Source organism: Mesoplodon mirus (genome assembly GCF_964341445.2).
Source record: "Mesoplodon mirus genome assembly, chromosome: 4".
NCBI lineage: Eukaryota > Metazoa > Chordata > Mammalia > Artiodactyla > Ziphiidae > Mesoplodon > Mesoplodon mirus.
In genome coordinates this window covers 152,547,378-152,563,975 of record NC_138979.1, presented here as the reverse complement: position 1 = coordinate 152,563,975, position 16,598 = coordinate 152,547,378, and the positions used below count along the sequence as shown (strand labels likewise).

General features: G+C 40.1%; 1 protein-coding gene across 2 annotated transcripts in view; it reads right to left on the bottom strand.

The window, feature by feature from the left end:
* The window catches only part of FUT8 (fucosyltransferase 8), a 335,016-nt gene that overhangs the window by 78,047 nt on the left and 240,371 nt on the right, over positions 1 to 16,598 (bottom strand). For both annotated transcript variants that reach the window (XM_082620187.1, XM_082620188.1), the window contains one exon: positions 11,550 to 11,664. In XM_082620187.1, the coding sequence (XP_082476313.1) occupies positions 11,550 to 11,664 (115 nt within the window). The remainder of the gene's footprint in view (positions 1 to 11,549; positions 11,665 to 16,598) is intronic.

Genomic DNA, 16,598 nt, shown 5'->3' with positions numbered 1-16,598 from the left:
AATGGGTGGCGTAGTGTTCCTGTCTTGCTAGTTGTTTGGCGTAGGGTGCCCAGCACTGTAGCTTGCTGGTCGTTGAGTGAAGCTGAGTGCTGGTGTTGAGATGGAGATCTCTGGAAGATTTTCGCCATTTGATATTATGTGGAGCTGGGAGGTCTCTTGTGGACCAGTGTCCTGAAGTTGGCTCTCCCACCTCAGAGGCACAGCACTGACTCCTGGCTCCTCAATTTGGGATGATTTGTTGTCTATTCATGTATTCCACAGATGCAGGGTACATCAAGTTGATTGTGGAGCTTTAATCCACTGCTTCTGAGGCTGCTGGGAGCGGTTTCCCTTTCTCTTCTTTGTTCTCACAGCTCCTGGGTCTCAGCTTTGGATTTGGCCCCGCTTCTGCGTGTAGGTCGCCGGAGGGCGTCTGTTCTTCGCTCAGACAGGACAGGGTTAAAGGAGCAGCCTCTTCGGGGACTCTGGCTCACTCAGGCCGGGCGGGAGGGAGGGGCACGGAGTGCGGGGCAAGCCTGCAGCGGCAGAGGTCGGCGTGACGTTGCACCAGCCCGAGGCACGCCGTGCGTTCTCCCAGGGAAGCCGCCCCTGGATCCCGGGACCCCGGCAGTGGCGGGCTGCACAGGCTCCTGGAAGAGCAGTGTGGACAGTGACCTGCGCTCGCACACAGGCTTCTTGGCGGCGGCAGCAGCAGCCCCAGTGTCCCACGCCTGTCACTGGGCTCCGCGCTTTCAGCCGCGACTCGCGCCCGTCTGTGGAGCCCCTTTAAGCAGCGCTCTTAATCCCCTCTCCTCGCGCACCAGGAAACCAAGAGGGAAGAAAAAGTCTCTTGCCTCTTCGGCAGCTCCAGAGTTTTCCCGGACTCCCTCCCGGCTAGCTGTGGTACATTAGCCCCCTTCAGGCTGAGTTCTCGCCGCCAGCCCCAGTCCTCTCCCTGTGCTCTGACCGAAGCCTGAGCCTCAGCTTCCAGCGCCGCCCGCCCCGGCGGGCGAGCAGACAAGCCTCTCGGGCTGGTGTGTGCCGCTCGGCACCGATCCTCTGTTCGGGAATCTCTCTGCTTTGCCCTACCCAGGTATGTGGGGAGTTTCTTGTCTTTTGGGAGGTCTGGGGTCTTCTGCCAGCGTTCAGTAGGTGTTCTGTAGGAGTTGTTCCACGTGTAGCTGTATTTCTGGTGTATCCGTGGGGAGGAAGGTGATCTCCGCGTCTTACTCTTCCGCCATCTTACCCGGAAGTCCTCCAACATGCTCTTAAAAGTGATTTTAAGTGAACAGATAGTGCCCAAAGTTTGTGACAGAGCAGAGAGTATATATTCCTGCGTCCTTACATACCGTTCATATCTAGTCCCATGATCTAATGAATGGGAAAAATAACTAATTGTTTGGGACAGGAGCTTCAGCAGGTGGCTAACAATGGGATATGCCCAGAGAGATGATATCTCAAATACAGACAAGAGCTCATATATAATTGAAGGAATCAGAGGAAGAAATAAAGGAAAACAGAAGGCAAAAATATTTAAGAATTACTTCCATCACTGTCTAGGCCACAGTTGGCAAGCTTTTCCTGTAAAAAACCACACAGTAATTATCTTTGCCTTTGCAGGCCACATTTTCTCTGGCACAATCATTTAACTTTGCCCCTGTAGCCTGAAAGCAGTCATAGATGATATATAAACAAATGTGTATGGCTGTGTTCCAATAAAACTTTATTTACAAAAGCAGTTGATGTGTTTTTGGCTGGAGTGCAGTAATTTGCTGACCTCTGGTTTAAGCCAGTAAAATCTGTAAAAATAGTGTGGCAAAAGGAAAACCAACATCTGATAAGATGGGTAGGAATACATGCTCCCTAAGGATATAGGAAACTATATCTTGTTCTATTCTGTATTCTACTATAACAGGGAAGAGTCAATTTTGACTCCATGTTGGATCTGTTTCTTTGACTTTCGCCTTTGCTTTTCGTTGCTTTTATTATTATAATCATACATAATGGCCTGCCTCAGGGAACCCTGCCCACCTGTGAATGGCTGCAAAAAAGAAGAAATTAACACATCCCAGCCTGAGACTGGCTGGAGATGTTTTGCAAGACTGGTGGCCCGGGCTTCCCTGGTGGCGCAGTGGTTGACAGTCCACCTGCCGATGCAGGGGACACGGGTTCATGCCCTGGTCCGGGAAGATCCCACATGCCGCGGAGAGGCTGGGCCCGTGAGCCATGGCCGCTGAGCCTGCGCGTCAGGAGCCTGTGCTCCACAACGGGAGAGGGCACAACAGTGAGAGGCCCGCGTACCGCAAAAAAAAAAAAAAAAAAAAAAAAAAAGACTGGTGGCCCTTTTTACTTTACTTCCTCCCTGCCTCTCCCTCTCTATTCAGCCTGTTTTACTTTACTTCCTTCTCTGATTCTGTAAAAGAAACTGGCATCCAGACCCCTATAAGATGGTTTTTTGGGGGACCCTAGTCCGCCATCTTCTCGGTCTGTGGGCTTTCCGAATAAAGTCGTATTCCTTGCCTCAACACCTCGTCTCTCGACTTATTGGCCTGTCATGCGGCGGGCAGAGTGAGCTTGGACTCAGTAACACTACTTTGATAAAACTTATGAGACCTTTTATCATTTGTGAGTCACATAGATTTAGTCCCTCAATAAACCTAAGGAGATTCTCTAATGCCCACATTACTTTCTATTTAAACAAGCAGCATTATTTTCCTGATGTGTGAGCTGCTAAAATCTAGACTCATCTTTATGACGACTAGTTTTACCTAGTGAAACTGAGTCCCCTTAAAACCAAGTCCCCTGCCAAATGTATGATTAACTTCTCTATCCAAAACTGTATTCCTTTTTTGTCCTGCCCATGTTCCCCCTCAGGATTGAGGAGTATCAAAGAAAAGGGGAACTGAAACTGAGCAGGACCCTGTGGGGCCCGCCCCGGTACTAATGCCCCTCTTTGTCCCCCATTTCTTGTTTGTATAAAAAGGTTTTAGTCTCCTAGGTCTTCCGAGTTCCAAAGAGCAGAGTCAAAACAGTTACTAATTAGGGAAGTGAGGGAAAGCAGAAACAAAGCAGCAAGAAAAGTAATGATAGTAAAACAGAGCCATAGTTCCTCCTCAAGGGGTATATACATAACAATCTGATGCATATCTTTGAGTTGTTCTGCAAAAACTAAGACCCTCACCCAGGTGGTGGATGGTGACCACAAGCACACAGATGCCAGACTAGTTGGAACCAGGAAGATTGATGATTAAGATTCCTGAAACCTCACCACCCACCAATCACAAGAAAGTCCACAAGCTGCAACCATCATCCTAAATGCTGCCTTTACAAACCCTCCCCAGAAAGCCATTGGAGGGTTCAGGTTTTTTGAGCACGAGCTACCCATTCACACACTGCTTGGCACCCTGCAATAAACTCTGTACTTTCTTTCACCACAACCCAGCGTCACTAGTTTGGCTTTGTTGCATGTCAGGTGAGCAGACCCAAGTTTGGTTTGGTAACACTAGTCCATAAATATACTTGGAATATTAAAGGATTTGTTCTACTACATATAGAACAAAACTGAAAATTGGATGGAAACAACTGATATTCATTTTTTACCAGCTGGAAAGAAAGATGCATGATAGATATAATGGGCAGATCAGGATATGTTTAACATTTCTTTTGTGAAATAATCAGGCTTTCTGCTCACACCTCTGAGTTTTAATCTACTTAGCACATAATTCTACATTCTACTACAACTGAGTTAAACTTTTTATAATCCAGAGAGAAAATCACCTCATGACAACTGTTACGATTAAAGACAATAATGACTTTTAGAACACACTTTCCATAGGATTTCCATATTACCGACCTCCTATTTTCTCCAGATTTGTTCATTCCTGAAAAAAGAAATTTATATTCTCAACTGACTTTTGCAAATTTCTGTGTATTTGCACAACTGGTAATCTCTTATAATGATAATGACAAAGAAAATCATCTTAAGAAGTGGAAAACACACACACACACACACAGAGGCAGAATCCATGTCTGGAAACTTCACATTTTATGGTCCTACTCATTTAGCTATTTAAAAGTTATACCTCACTTTCCTCTATTTTAATGTAAACCCTGACAGTTAGCTTTTCTTTTCGTAAAAGGCAAGTACCTGTCTTCAGCTTTGACTGCCAAAGCATCCAATTCAAAGAGGGGTATTTCCAATTAACACAGTGTAGCCTCAGGACTAGCTGAAGACCCACAGTGGCGCCCCCACCCCAACTGAGGCTCCTTTGTTTTAGAGATCTTGGTTGATTTCAGTGACTGACCATTTGGGCCACTCGTTTTTTCCCTTCCCTTGCTTTAAATTCCTGCTCTTTTGTTTTAAATTCGCCAATAAAGAGTGAACTCCTGAAGCCCCTAAAAATCAGAACCCCAAGCCCACACGTTCTCTCTCTCTACACACACACACACACACACACACACACACACACACACACACACACAAAACCTGGCTGTGTGGCTCCAGGTGTGCTATGTAATTCCCAGGTCGTGTAAGTAATAAACATTTATTTATTTCAGTTTCCTGATGATTATTGCTAACGGGTGTCTTGCAATCATAGTAAGAACCACAAGGGCCAGTCCAACCACAACACTGCTTTCTAATAGGCTGAGACCAGCACAAAACATTTATTAACTAAGTACATGAGAAATCTAATTGTTCAAGGTTTCTGTAGCAAGGTCCCATTTGCTAGTGATGGGTAAATGCAAAAGAGGATGTGGCTTCACCGGCCAATATTACAAGCAGCCTGGAGCTTATACCCAGTCAGTCACCTTCAACAAACCACCAAGAAAAAACAAACACTGGCTCTTCAAACTATTTCTTAAATGGTGAATATAAAGACTTGGAGTTAAGACTCTTCCTTTTCCCTCTGCCATCTACTAGGCAAGTTATACAAACCTCTCTAATCCTCAATTTATTCTCCTGCTTACTGAGTATAACAACACCTGCCTCATGAAAGTTACTTTGCATAATATCTAGCAATACAGAAAGTGCTTAGAAATGGCAGCTTGCAAAAATTCTTCATCCTCATAACTCCCTTTAATGCACCAGAAGAACAAGAAGAAATATCTGCTCCCTTTCACCTTCCCAATTTAAGGTTTTTAATGAGACCTTAAGATATCTGGATGTTTTACCATCTATTTTCAAAATGACCCAAACCTTGAGCCCAATATAACACCAATGTAATGACTTGAATGCCTCAACTTTCCATAGAGAAACAAGAATCAGTGCAAACCTTTCTCAGATGGGTGTTTGAAGTGATGTGAGCTATGCAAGTCACATACACCACCCCCTGATATTTATCACAACTGGCATTTTTGGTTTAGGTAGGTCAGATTTATGATCGCATTCCACATAAAACATCCAAGCTCTTTTAGAAAGGCTACCACAATACCATAATGGATGTGTGAGAACTATCATGCCCATTTTCTAGGATCAGAGCATATCTATCTATATTATAATTAATTGCACAGACATGTAGTTGTATGCTTTTATGACATCACTGAGCCCTAGTTATGACTTATTTGATCTTAGATCCTTAGTCAATACTCCATCCTGAGCTAAGCAGTTACAGGGAGGGAAAAGAAGGTGTAGTGAGGCGTACTGAACAGACAGAAAAAGTCAGGGGATAGGCCACTCAGTTCTGGTCTACAGTAACCAGGACTCACACCTACAGCATAGCTGCCTTTCACAAAAGTTGTAGGCAGTCAGTTAACAGAGGCTGATAATTATAAGATGGTCAATTTGAGAAAGTGCTGCATACTCCAGGGAGTGCTGGAGAATGAAAGTCCTAGTCAGAGCTTAGCACTCTTTAATGGAAAGCTGCTGTTCCAATATCAAATTAAAGCAAAATTTTAACTGGAGGCAACGTAGTCTTTATTGTGTCTATGTACTTGAGATGGAACCCACCCAATCTTAACAGTCAGCATCTATCACTTTTCATCTAATTTTGCAATGTCTTTCTCTATTTCAGGCTTCTTACCGTTAGTATTCTTGGGTAATCTTATGTCTTTGGAGCAGGGCTGAGAACCCCCTAAAGGGACTTCAGGTTCCCTCCTACTTCAATGAGAAGAGCTTTCTTGTGGGCAGAGTGGATTTACTGAGATGTATTGTAACAGGAAAGAGCTACATGGACTCCACGTTGGATCTGTTTCTTTGACTTTAACCTTTGCTTTTCATTGCTTTTGTTATTATAATCATACATAATGGCCTGCCTCAGGGAACACTGCCCCTCTGCTGTTCAACTCACAGGGAGACAATCTGACGCTGTCCACCTGCGAATGGCTGCAAGAAAGAGGAAACTAACACATCCCCTCACCGAGGCTCGTCAGGAGATGTTTTGCAAGACAAATGGCCTTTTTACTTTACTTCCTCACCGCATCTCCCTCTCTGATTCTATAAAAGAAACTGGCAACCAGACCTCGATAAGATGGTTTTTCGGAGACACTAGTCTCACATCTGCTCGGTCTGCTGGCTTTCCGAATAAAGTCGTATTCCTTGTCTCTGGCTCACTGGCCTGTCGTGCAGTGAGCAGAGCAAGCTTGGACTCGGTAACAGTATGCTTCAGGGACCCTCATTTACACAGGTCCCTTCAAAGGCTCTGGGAGGAGGGGGACTTGTGTAGTGTGTTCACCTGGTCAAAATTTGCAAACTTTGTCTATAATGAGTTAAGACAGATGTCTCTTTCCACTTGAAACTCCCTCCCATCCACTTCACTTCCCCAGTGTTGGTGTTGGTATTGGGTGGAAATGAAGTGGCCTTCAACATTTCTGGGGTCCTCTTATGGGAAAATTAAGCTGGGGATTCACTTAGTTTAGATTTAGAGGGATACATGTATGTGGTTCATGGTTGCTTTTGTGCACAGTTATTTTTGTGACATAAATATAGGTACAGGGCAAGAGGTTGCACTGTGATGTGAACATGCCGCACGGTGCCCAGGATGAGAAGTATCAGGTAATAAGAGAAGTGGAGTCAGTTCTCAGTGATGCCTAGTCAACACAAAAGTTTTCTTCTCTCAATAACCTCAAAAATGTAGCATATACTATTTAAAATGCAGCATAAAACAATTATATGTCGCATACTTTTTTTTGGATGAGAATCACATTAAACAGAATTTATATGAATTCCTTTGTATGCAGGGCACAAGCTTATAGCAGTACTATAAACACAACGTATGTCTGTATGTGAAGTTGCAAATGTTATGTATCACAAATATTAATAATTAAAAAAACTTTTTTGATCAACCATGCTAGAGAAAAATCTGACTTAATCTTCCCTTTTTCTTTATTAAAAATATTACAAAATCACTGTCAATTCATCTTATACAAAATATTACAAATTGTAATCAAAGAGTACGCAGCCAAGAAATGTGGGGAAACAATATTATAAAGAGTGTCAGGCAGTTAATAAAAATTTTTATTCTTCTGGAGTTTTGTGTTTGTGGTATTTGTCAACTTCATAAAATCTATAATTTGTTGGGATTTTTTTCATTATAAATAGTTGATCCTCACTATCTATGGATTCCAAAATTGCCTACTAGCTAAAATTTATTTGTAACCTTAAAATCAATACTTGAGGTGCTTTCAGGTCACTTGTGAACACGTGCAATACAGTGAAAACTGGGAGCCTCCTGAAGCACAAGTTCTCAGCTGAGGTCAAACAAGGTGCCACTTTACCTGCTTGTTTCAGCTCTCATATATGAACAAGTACCCTTTTTGTGGTCTATTTAGACTTAACAGTATTTCATATTCACTTTATGGTTGAAGAACTTTTCAGATAAACATATAAAAGATTAAGACCTTAAGAGAATTACTTGGTCCATTCTACTTGAGCCTAATAGTATACCTGTGGTTGTCTTCAATAAGATTATTATAATCTTTTAGTCAGTTTAGTCTTTTTATACCATGCCATAGGGCCTTCAACTCTGAAGAGAAAATAATCTTAATTAAGACAACCACAGAACTTTGTCCCACTGAAGTCCAGTTGCCCTAGTTCCTTTCTATTTTCTAGTATCTTGTGAAATTGCTTCTCCCAAGTAAAACCAAGGTATATGATAATAAATGAATGGAAATCTAAAATTGAGACCAAACTTAACTGTACTATATGATTGTAAGTCAAGCAGGATTTTCTTGAGACATAATGATATTTGCTCAATTCAAAGGACTGGATAACTGCAGAAAGAAAGGCTTAGATTTAAAGTGACGCCTATTATGGATTAAGACAAGGTTCCCCCCCACCCACCACTTCTGGAAATCAAGCTTCTTTTTTAAAAATTTAATTAATTAATTAATTAATTAATTTTTATATAGCAGGTGACAAGGGTTTAATCTAGGCTTTTTTCTTTGTACTAGGTCTTGCATTATACCTTAAACAAATCAGTGTTTTTAAAAAATGCTTGTTGGTGATAATGAGAAGTGACAATAAGTTTCATGAGTATAAGTAAAAATCTAGTAAAACTGAAAATGTTTTCAACTATACAAACCAATTGAAAGTAAATTATAAAATTATCTGAATTATTTATCAAGAATACAATAAGGTATTTAAATGACTAAAATCTCCCAAAGAGATTTAAAATGTTAAAAATATTTGCTTTTATTATATCTTTTCCCTATTATTTTCTACTTAGATACAAATTATTATCCTCTTTATATAACAGCTGGCTGATGGCTAAATAAGGAGAGCCTTCTAAAATCTCCATCAATAAGTCATATGAAGTGCTTATTTTTATTTTGAATACAGGTACCAAAAGTCAAAGATTTTCTCCTTTATCCCCCATTTTAGCTTTATTTCCTAGTATACTATTTATTTTCTAAGCCCCGTTGAAGTCTTTCAGAATCTAAGTTGCTTAAATAGTCTTTTTACAGTAGTATTTCACTTCAAGTAAAGGTATGAAAACACCAATAGATTTGAATATCAAGAAAACGTAATGGAAAAATGTAATCACTCTAAAAAAATCTGTATAAATAGCTCAACTCTTCTGATTAAACTCTCTAATCCATTTAGTTAAACCAGTGACAAATCATTCTTTTTAAAGGAATAAAAATTCAAGTCAGAAAGAGTTCCTTACAAATACGTATTTTTAATTTTGTTGGAATGGGTGAAAGGACCCTTATTCACCATCATGCAGAGAAGTTGATGAGTGAGTGACTGGCATCTTTAATCTCTGAAAAATCATACATTACGAATACAGTTCTTAACTTCAAAAGTGGAAAAAATGATCGTACATACACTGAATATTTAAAGAAAAATATTTTTCTAAAATATGGCTTTTCCTATTGAGATTTCCCCATCTCCTTTAATATTAAAGATTGCATTTTATTTTCCAGTAAAAAAAAGCATGAAAGTAAGAATTTCTTAAATAATTAATATTTGAAACTGAAGTTAAGGTCCATGTGAAACGATGTTTTACTGTAAGTCTGAAAGATTTAAAAAGCCAATATAGTTTTAAATCATTAGCATGATTTACAAGTGCAATTCTCTAAAACAGAACCACAGAAATCGGCACATAGAAGATGAAATTCACACTACTGGTGAAAACACTTGGCCACTCAGAAACCAAGAGGAAAAAAGAAACTAAAGCAAGTGGCAGGTACTTATTACTGGCGGGTTGGGGGTGGTGCTAAACTATGGCCAAATCATAGTTTAAATATAACTTTTGTGGTGTGAAAATTTAATGAATATGTGGAAATGGAAGAAACTCAGAGACCAGAGTTATTTCCATTTCAAATGAGGATGATAGTTCTGAGCCACCAGCTGTTTACAGTTCATTGAATGAGGTTCTAGTTGATAGGAGATAATTACCTCTTCCCTACAGGAGGCAAGTGTTTCTCATTCTACAGACACCTCTGATGAATGGCCATGGGGGTATGAGACCGAGAAAGCATGCCAAGATCAGTTTCGTTTTTAACGATCTCTTGAAACACCTGATTTTCTGCTTTTTCCTATTTAAGTATAGAAAATGTGCATCTTAAAATATACAGAATAAAGTCACTGGCTATTATTTTGCTTTTATAAGGCACCTTAACCTTAAAAGGAAAACAGAGTGTTTATACACAGAAAGTATATATACCATCAACAGTACTAGAAAAGGATGAGCATGATCATTTCAACTTCAAGCATTTGGAGTGTTAAATTCTACTTACTCATACACTGTTTTCTCCTGATTTAAGTTTCTTTTCAGTTAATGACACATTACCCCATTCATTCCAGCTCCTTCAGCTACTTGGAAAGGCCTATCAATTCGATCTTTCCAAACTCTCTCAAATTTGTCTCTTCACTTCCAATGCAAACTGCCACACACCTCAGTATTTCTCAGCTTCAGTATGGTCCTCATATCCTAAACGCTCTCCTTGCTTCTAGTCTCTTACAATGAATCCAGTTCAAGCAAAATACCACTTTTCAGATTAATATCACTAAAGCAGCACTCTCATCATGCCACTCTTATGTATAAAAATCTTTCAAGGGCTTCCCTGGTGGCGCAGAGGTTGGGAGTCCGCCTGCTGATGCGAGGGACACGGGTTCATGCCCCGCGTCCGGGAAGATCCTACATGCTGCGGAGTGGCTGGGCCTGTGAGCCATGGCCGCTGAGCCTGTGCGTCCGGAGCCTGTGCTCCGCAACGGGAGAGGCCACAACAGTGAGAGGCACGCGTACCACAAAAAAAAAAAAAAAAAAAAAAAAATCAAAAGCAGGTTGTGACTCCAATATAGAAAAAAGCTTATGGCATATTAAGCAAAAACCAAAATTCAAAAGTAAATCAATTCTATCCTTACAAATATGTAACACTGGGTAAGCATATTAATAAGAGCTAGAAGAGAACACACACAAAAAATGAAGAGAATATATTTTAAAGGGCCTGAGACTTGGAGTTTACCCTTGATTTATATTTCCTATTTGTTGTTATAATGATGGTTATACAATAAATAAAATCGTTCAGCAACCATTTACTGCTTATGCACTATAAAGCTTAACCTGTACCCAAGGACCTCTGCAATCTGGCTCCCAAACCTACCATTTCCAACCCTCCTTTTCGCACAACCAAAACTCCAGACAAACTAAAGTATTCTATTTCTCATTGGGTTCCTGTACTGTTCTTTCCCAGGTATGGACCACTACTTACATCATATGCTCCAGCTAGCATGCTCTTCTCCATTTCTGGGTGTCTAAATCGTACCTAATTATCCTTTACAGCTCAGTTCAAATAATACCTTTTCCACATAGCTATCCCTGACATGTTCCTCCAATGAGCATTTCATCTAATCTCTCACATAAACGCAGCACTTCCTATTTTGCACTGTAGTTTTTGTATGTCCGTGTGTCAGAAGTAGCCCCCTTTAGGGCAGGGACCTCTTTTAGCTATCTTTGTATTCCACTCAAGGTGTAGAGTCTTTTTGAATAAATAGGTAAAATGAATGAACAAATACTTTCAAAAAGTGAGGGCTAGGAAGACTAAAAACCAACAGCAACTCTTACTTTTAGTTTTATTATGATTCTCCTATTTTCACTCAAGTTAATTTCTTAACCTAACCTTCTTACCTGAAGGTACGTTATTCTCCGCTGGACCAACTCTGTCAGATCTTTGGCCTCTTTTTCCCGCCAATCACCTGCTCCATCTGTTTGACTGAGGTAGTATAAATCTGTCATTATAGACCTATAAAAAGCAAACAACATTGTGGGTCTAACTTATTTGTATTTCATCACAGGATTACACAAAGTCATAAGAAGAGAGTCAAATTCTTTATAAAGATTGATGCTCACACTGATGCTGGTACTCATTTTTTATTTTCTACCAAGACTGTGAAATTCAACAGTGTAGTCTCTAGCAGCCCAGATTCATTCCTATAGTAAATCTTTACTATTGAGAAGAACATACTCCCCAGCCCCGCCCCGCCGCCCCAGGCCAATTATGTGCACTTATATCCCAACACAGCACATGTCAGATATCAGGGGAAAGTGGATACCCATAGCAAAGAAATAAGTAGACTAACATAAGGGAGAGAAATACATTGGTGACAGCGTTTCAATATTACCTTTTTGTTCTCTCTACTGTCACCTCCTGTCCCCTCTTAAATTTCTTCTTCATACTTGGAAAAAGATCAGAGGAAAATTTTGGCACAACTCTTACACAATGGTCGAAACCAAGGGTCAGCAAACTTTTTTCAATAAAGGGCCAGACAGTAAATATTCTAGGTTTTGTGGGCCTCTGTTGCTTTTCTAGCAGGAAAGCTGCCATAGACAATATGTAAAAAAAAAAAAAAAAAAAGTGTGTGTCTTCCAATAAAACTTTATTCACAAAACCAGGCTATGAGCCAGATTTGGCCCTGGAGCTATAATTTGACAATTCTTGCTCTAAATTAATAAAATGATTGTTAAGGTACTTTCCCATCCTGTGTAGTAATTTCAATTACAACATGCTGAATTTCCTGCAAAGTAAACTAAAATACCCAGTATACTAGGGAAGAGAAACTTGACAGCTGGTGCAGATGGTTTTCATTTATATTACACTAAACAAAAGCTATGACTTGCATTTACCAATAAAGAAAAGTAAAAAGCAAGACTCCTCCCTTTCTCTGACACCCCCTACCAACCTATCAGCAAACATTTCGCCAAGCTCTGAACAAGTATCATCACTGGCATTGCTACCAACTGAGCCACCACTTTTCTCACCTGAATTGTTACAGTAACCTCTGAACAGGTCTCCCTGCTTCCACCCTTGCCAACATCTACAGTCTGTTCTCAATGCAGCAGCCAGATCCTGTCAAATATCAGTCAAATGATGTTGCTCCTTTGCTCTTACTGAACTGACTGTTCATCTCAATCAGTCAAACCTGAAGTTACTAATTTGACCTACAAGGCCCCAGACAATATGGCCTCCCTTATCTCTTTTTAAAATTTATTTATTTATTTATTTTTATTTATTATTATTTTTTAACATCTTTATTGGAGTATAATTGCTTTACAATGGTGTGTTAGTTTCTGCCTTATAAGAAAGTGAATCAGTTAAACATATACATATATCCCCATATCTCTTCCCTCTTGCATCTCCCTACCTCCCACCCTCCCTATCCCACCCCTCTAGGTGGTCACAAAGCACTGAGCTGATCTCCCTGTGCCATGCAGCTGCTTCCCACTAGCTATCTATTTCACATTTTGTAGTGTATAATATGTCCATGCCACTCTCTCACTTTGTCCCAGCTTACCCTTCCCCCTCCCCATATCCTCAAGTCCATTCTCTAGTAGGTCTGCATCTTTATTCCCGCCTTGTGCCTAGGTTCTTCATGACCTTTATTTTTCTCTTAGATTCCATATACATGTGTTAGCATATGGTATTTGTTTTTCTCTTTGACTTACTTCACTCTGTATGACAGACTCTAGGTCCATCCACCTCACTACAAATAACTCAATTTCATTTCTTTTTATGGCTGAGTAATATTCCTTTGTATATATGTGCCACATCTTCTTTATCCATTCATCTATTGACGGACACTTAGGTTGCTTCCATGTCCTGGCTATTGTAAATAGAGCTGCAATGAACATTGTGACTCTTTTTGAACTCGTTTTCTCAGGGTATATGCGCAGTAGTGGGATTGCTGGGTCATATGGTAGTTCTATTTTTAGTTGTTTAAGGAACCTCCATACTGTTCTCCATAGTGGCTGTATCAATTTACATATCCACCAACAGTGCAAGAGGATTTACTTTTCTGCACACCCTCTCCAGCATTTATTGTTTGTAGATTTTTTGATGATGCCATTATGACTGGTGTGAGATGATATCTCATTGTAGTTTTGATTTGCATTTCTCTAATGATTAGTGATGTTGAGCATTCTTTCATGAGTTTGTTGGCAACCTGTATATCTTCTTTGGAGAAATGTCTATTTAGGTCTTCTGCCCATTTTTGGATTGGGTTGTTTGTTTTTTTGATATTGAGCTGCATGAGCTGCTTGTAAATTTTGGAGATTAATCCTTTGTCAGTTGCTTCATTTGAAAATATTTTCTCCCATTCTGAGGGTTGTCTTTTCGTGTCCTTTATGGTTTCCTTTGCTGTGCCAAAGCTTTTAAGCTTCATTAGGTCCAATTTGTTTATTCTTGTTTTTATTTCCATTTCTCTAGGAGGTGGGTCAAAAAGGATACTGCTGTGATTTATGTCATAGAGTGTTCTGCCTATGTTTTCCTCTAAGAGTTTAATAGTGTCTGGCCTTACATTTAGGTCTTTAATCCATTTTGAGTTTATCTTTGTGTATGGTTATCAGAGAGTGTTCTAATTTCATTCTTTTACATGTAGCTGCCCAGTTTTCCCAGCACCACTTATTGAAAAGGCTGTCCTTTCTCCACTGTATATTCTTGCCTCCTTTATCAAAGACAAGGTGACCATATGTGCGTGGGTTTATCTCTGGGCTTCCTATCCTGTTCCATTGATCTATATTTCTGTTTTTGTGCCAGTACCATACTGTCTTGATTACTGTAGCTTTGTAGTAGAGTGTGAAGTCAGGGAGCCTGATTCCTCCAGCTCTGTTTTTCGTTCTCAAGATTGCTTTGGCTATTCGGGGTCTTTTGCATTTCCATACAAATTGTGAATTTTTTTGTTCTAGTTCTGTGAAAAATGCCAGTGGTAGTTTGATAGGGATTGCATTGAATCTGTAGATTGCTTTGGGTAGTAGAGTCATTTTCACAATGTTGATTCTTCCAATCTAAGAACATGGTATATCTCTCCATCTATTTGTATCATCTTTAATTACTTTCATCAATGTCTTATAATTTTCTGCATACAGGTCTTTTGTCTCCTTAGGTAGGTTTATTCCTAGATATTTTATTCTTTTTGTTGCAATGGTAAATGGGAGTGTTTTCTTAATTTCACTTTCAGATTTTTCATTATTAGTGTATAGGAATGCAAGAGATTTCTGTGCATTAATTTTGTATCCTGCTACTTTACCAAATTCATTGATTAGCTCTAGTAGTTTTCTGGTAGCATCTTTAGGATTCTCTATGTATAGTACAATGTCATCTGCAAACAGTGACAGCTTTACTTCTTTTCCAATTTGGATTCCCTTTCTTTTTCTTCTCTGATTGCTCTGGCTAAAACTTCCAAAACTATGTTGAGTAATAGTGGTGAGAGTTAGCAATCTTGTCTTGTTCCTGATCTTTGTGGAAATGGTTTCAATTTTTCACCATTGAGGACGATGTTCGCTGTCGGTTTGTCATATATGGCCTTTATTATGCTTACGTAAGTTCCCTCTGTGCCTACTTTCTGGAGGGTTTTTATCATAAATGGGTGTTGAATTTTGTCGAAAGCATCCTCTGCATCTATTGAGATGATCATATGGTTTTTCTCCTTCAATTTCTTAATATGGTGTATCACATTGATTGATTTGCGTATATTGAAGAATCCTTGCATTCCTGGGATAAACCCCACTTGATCATGGTGTATGATCCTTTTAATGTGCTGTTGGATTCTGTTTGCTAGTATTTTGTTGAGGATTTTTGCATCTATGTTCATCAGTGATATTGGCCTGTAGTTTTCTTTCTTTGTGACATCCTTGTCTGGTTTTGGAATCAAGGTGATAGTGGCCTCGTAGAATGAGTTTGGGAGTGTTCCTCCCTCTGCTTTATTTTGGAAGAGTTTGAGAAGGATAGGTGTTAGCTCTTCTCTAAATGTTTGATAGAATTCGCCTGTGAAGCCATTTGGTCCTGGGCTTTCGCTTGTTGCAGGATTTTTAATCACAGTTTCAATTTCAGTGCTTGTGATTGGTCTGTTCATATTTTCTACCTCTTCCTGGTTCAGTCTCGGAAGGTTGTGCATTTCTAAGAATTTGTCCATTTCTTCCAGGTTGTCCAGTTTATTGGCACATAGTTGCTTGTAGTAATCTCTCATGATCTTTTGTATTTCTGCAGTGTCAGTTGTTACTTCTCCTTTTTCATTTCTAATTCTATTGATTTGAGTCTTCCCCCTTTTTTTCTTGATGAGTCTGGCTAATGGTTCATCAATTTTGCTTATCTTCACAAAGAATCAGCTTTTAGTTTTCTTGTTCTTTGCTATAGTTTCCTTCATTTCTTTTTCATTTATTTCTGATCTGATCTTTATAATTTCTTTCCTTCTGCTAACTTTGGGGTTTTTTTTTTGTTCTTCTTTCTCTAATTGCTTTAGGTGTAAGGTTAGGTTGTTTATTCGAGATGTTTCTTGTTTCTTAAGGTAGGATTGTATTGCTCTAAGCTTCCCTCTTAGAACTGCTTTTGCTGCATCCCATAGGTTTTGGGTCGTCGTGTTTTCATTGTCATTTGTTCTTTGTTCGCACAGCTTCTGGGGTTCAGCTTTGGATTTGGACCCGCCTCTGCATGTAGGTCGCCTGAGAGCGTCTGTTCTTTGCTCAGACAGGATGGGGTTAAAGGAGCAGCTGATTCGGGGGCTCTGGCTCACTCAGGCCGGGGGGGAGGGAGGGGTACGGAATGTGGGCTGAGCCTGCGGCGGCAGAGGCTGGCATGACGTTGCACCAGGCTGAGGCACGCCGTGCGTTCTCCTGGGTAAGTTGTCCCTGGGTCACGGGACCCTGGCAGTGGCGGACTGCACAGGCTCCCGGGAGGGGAGGTGT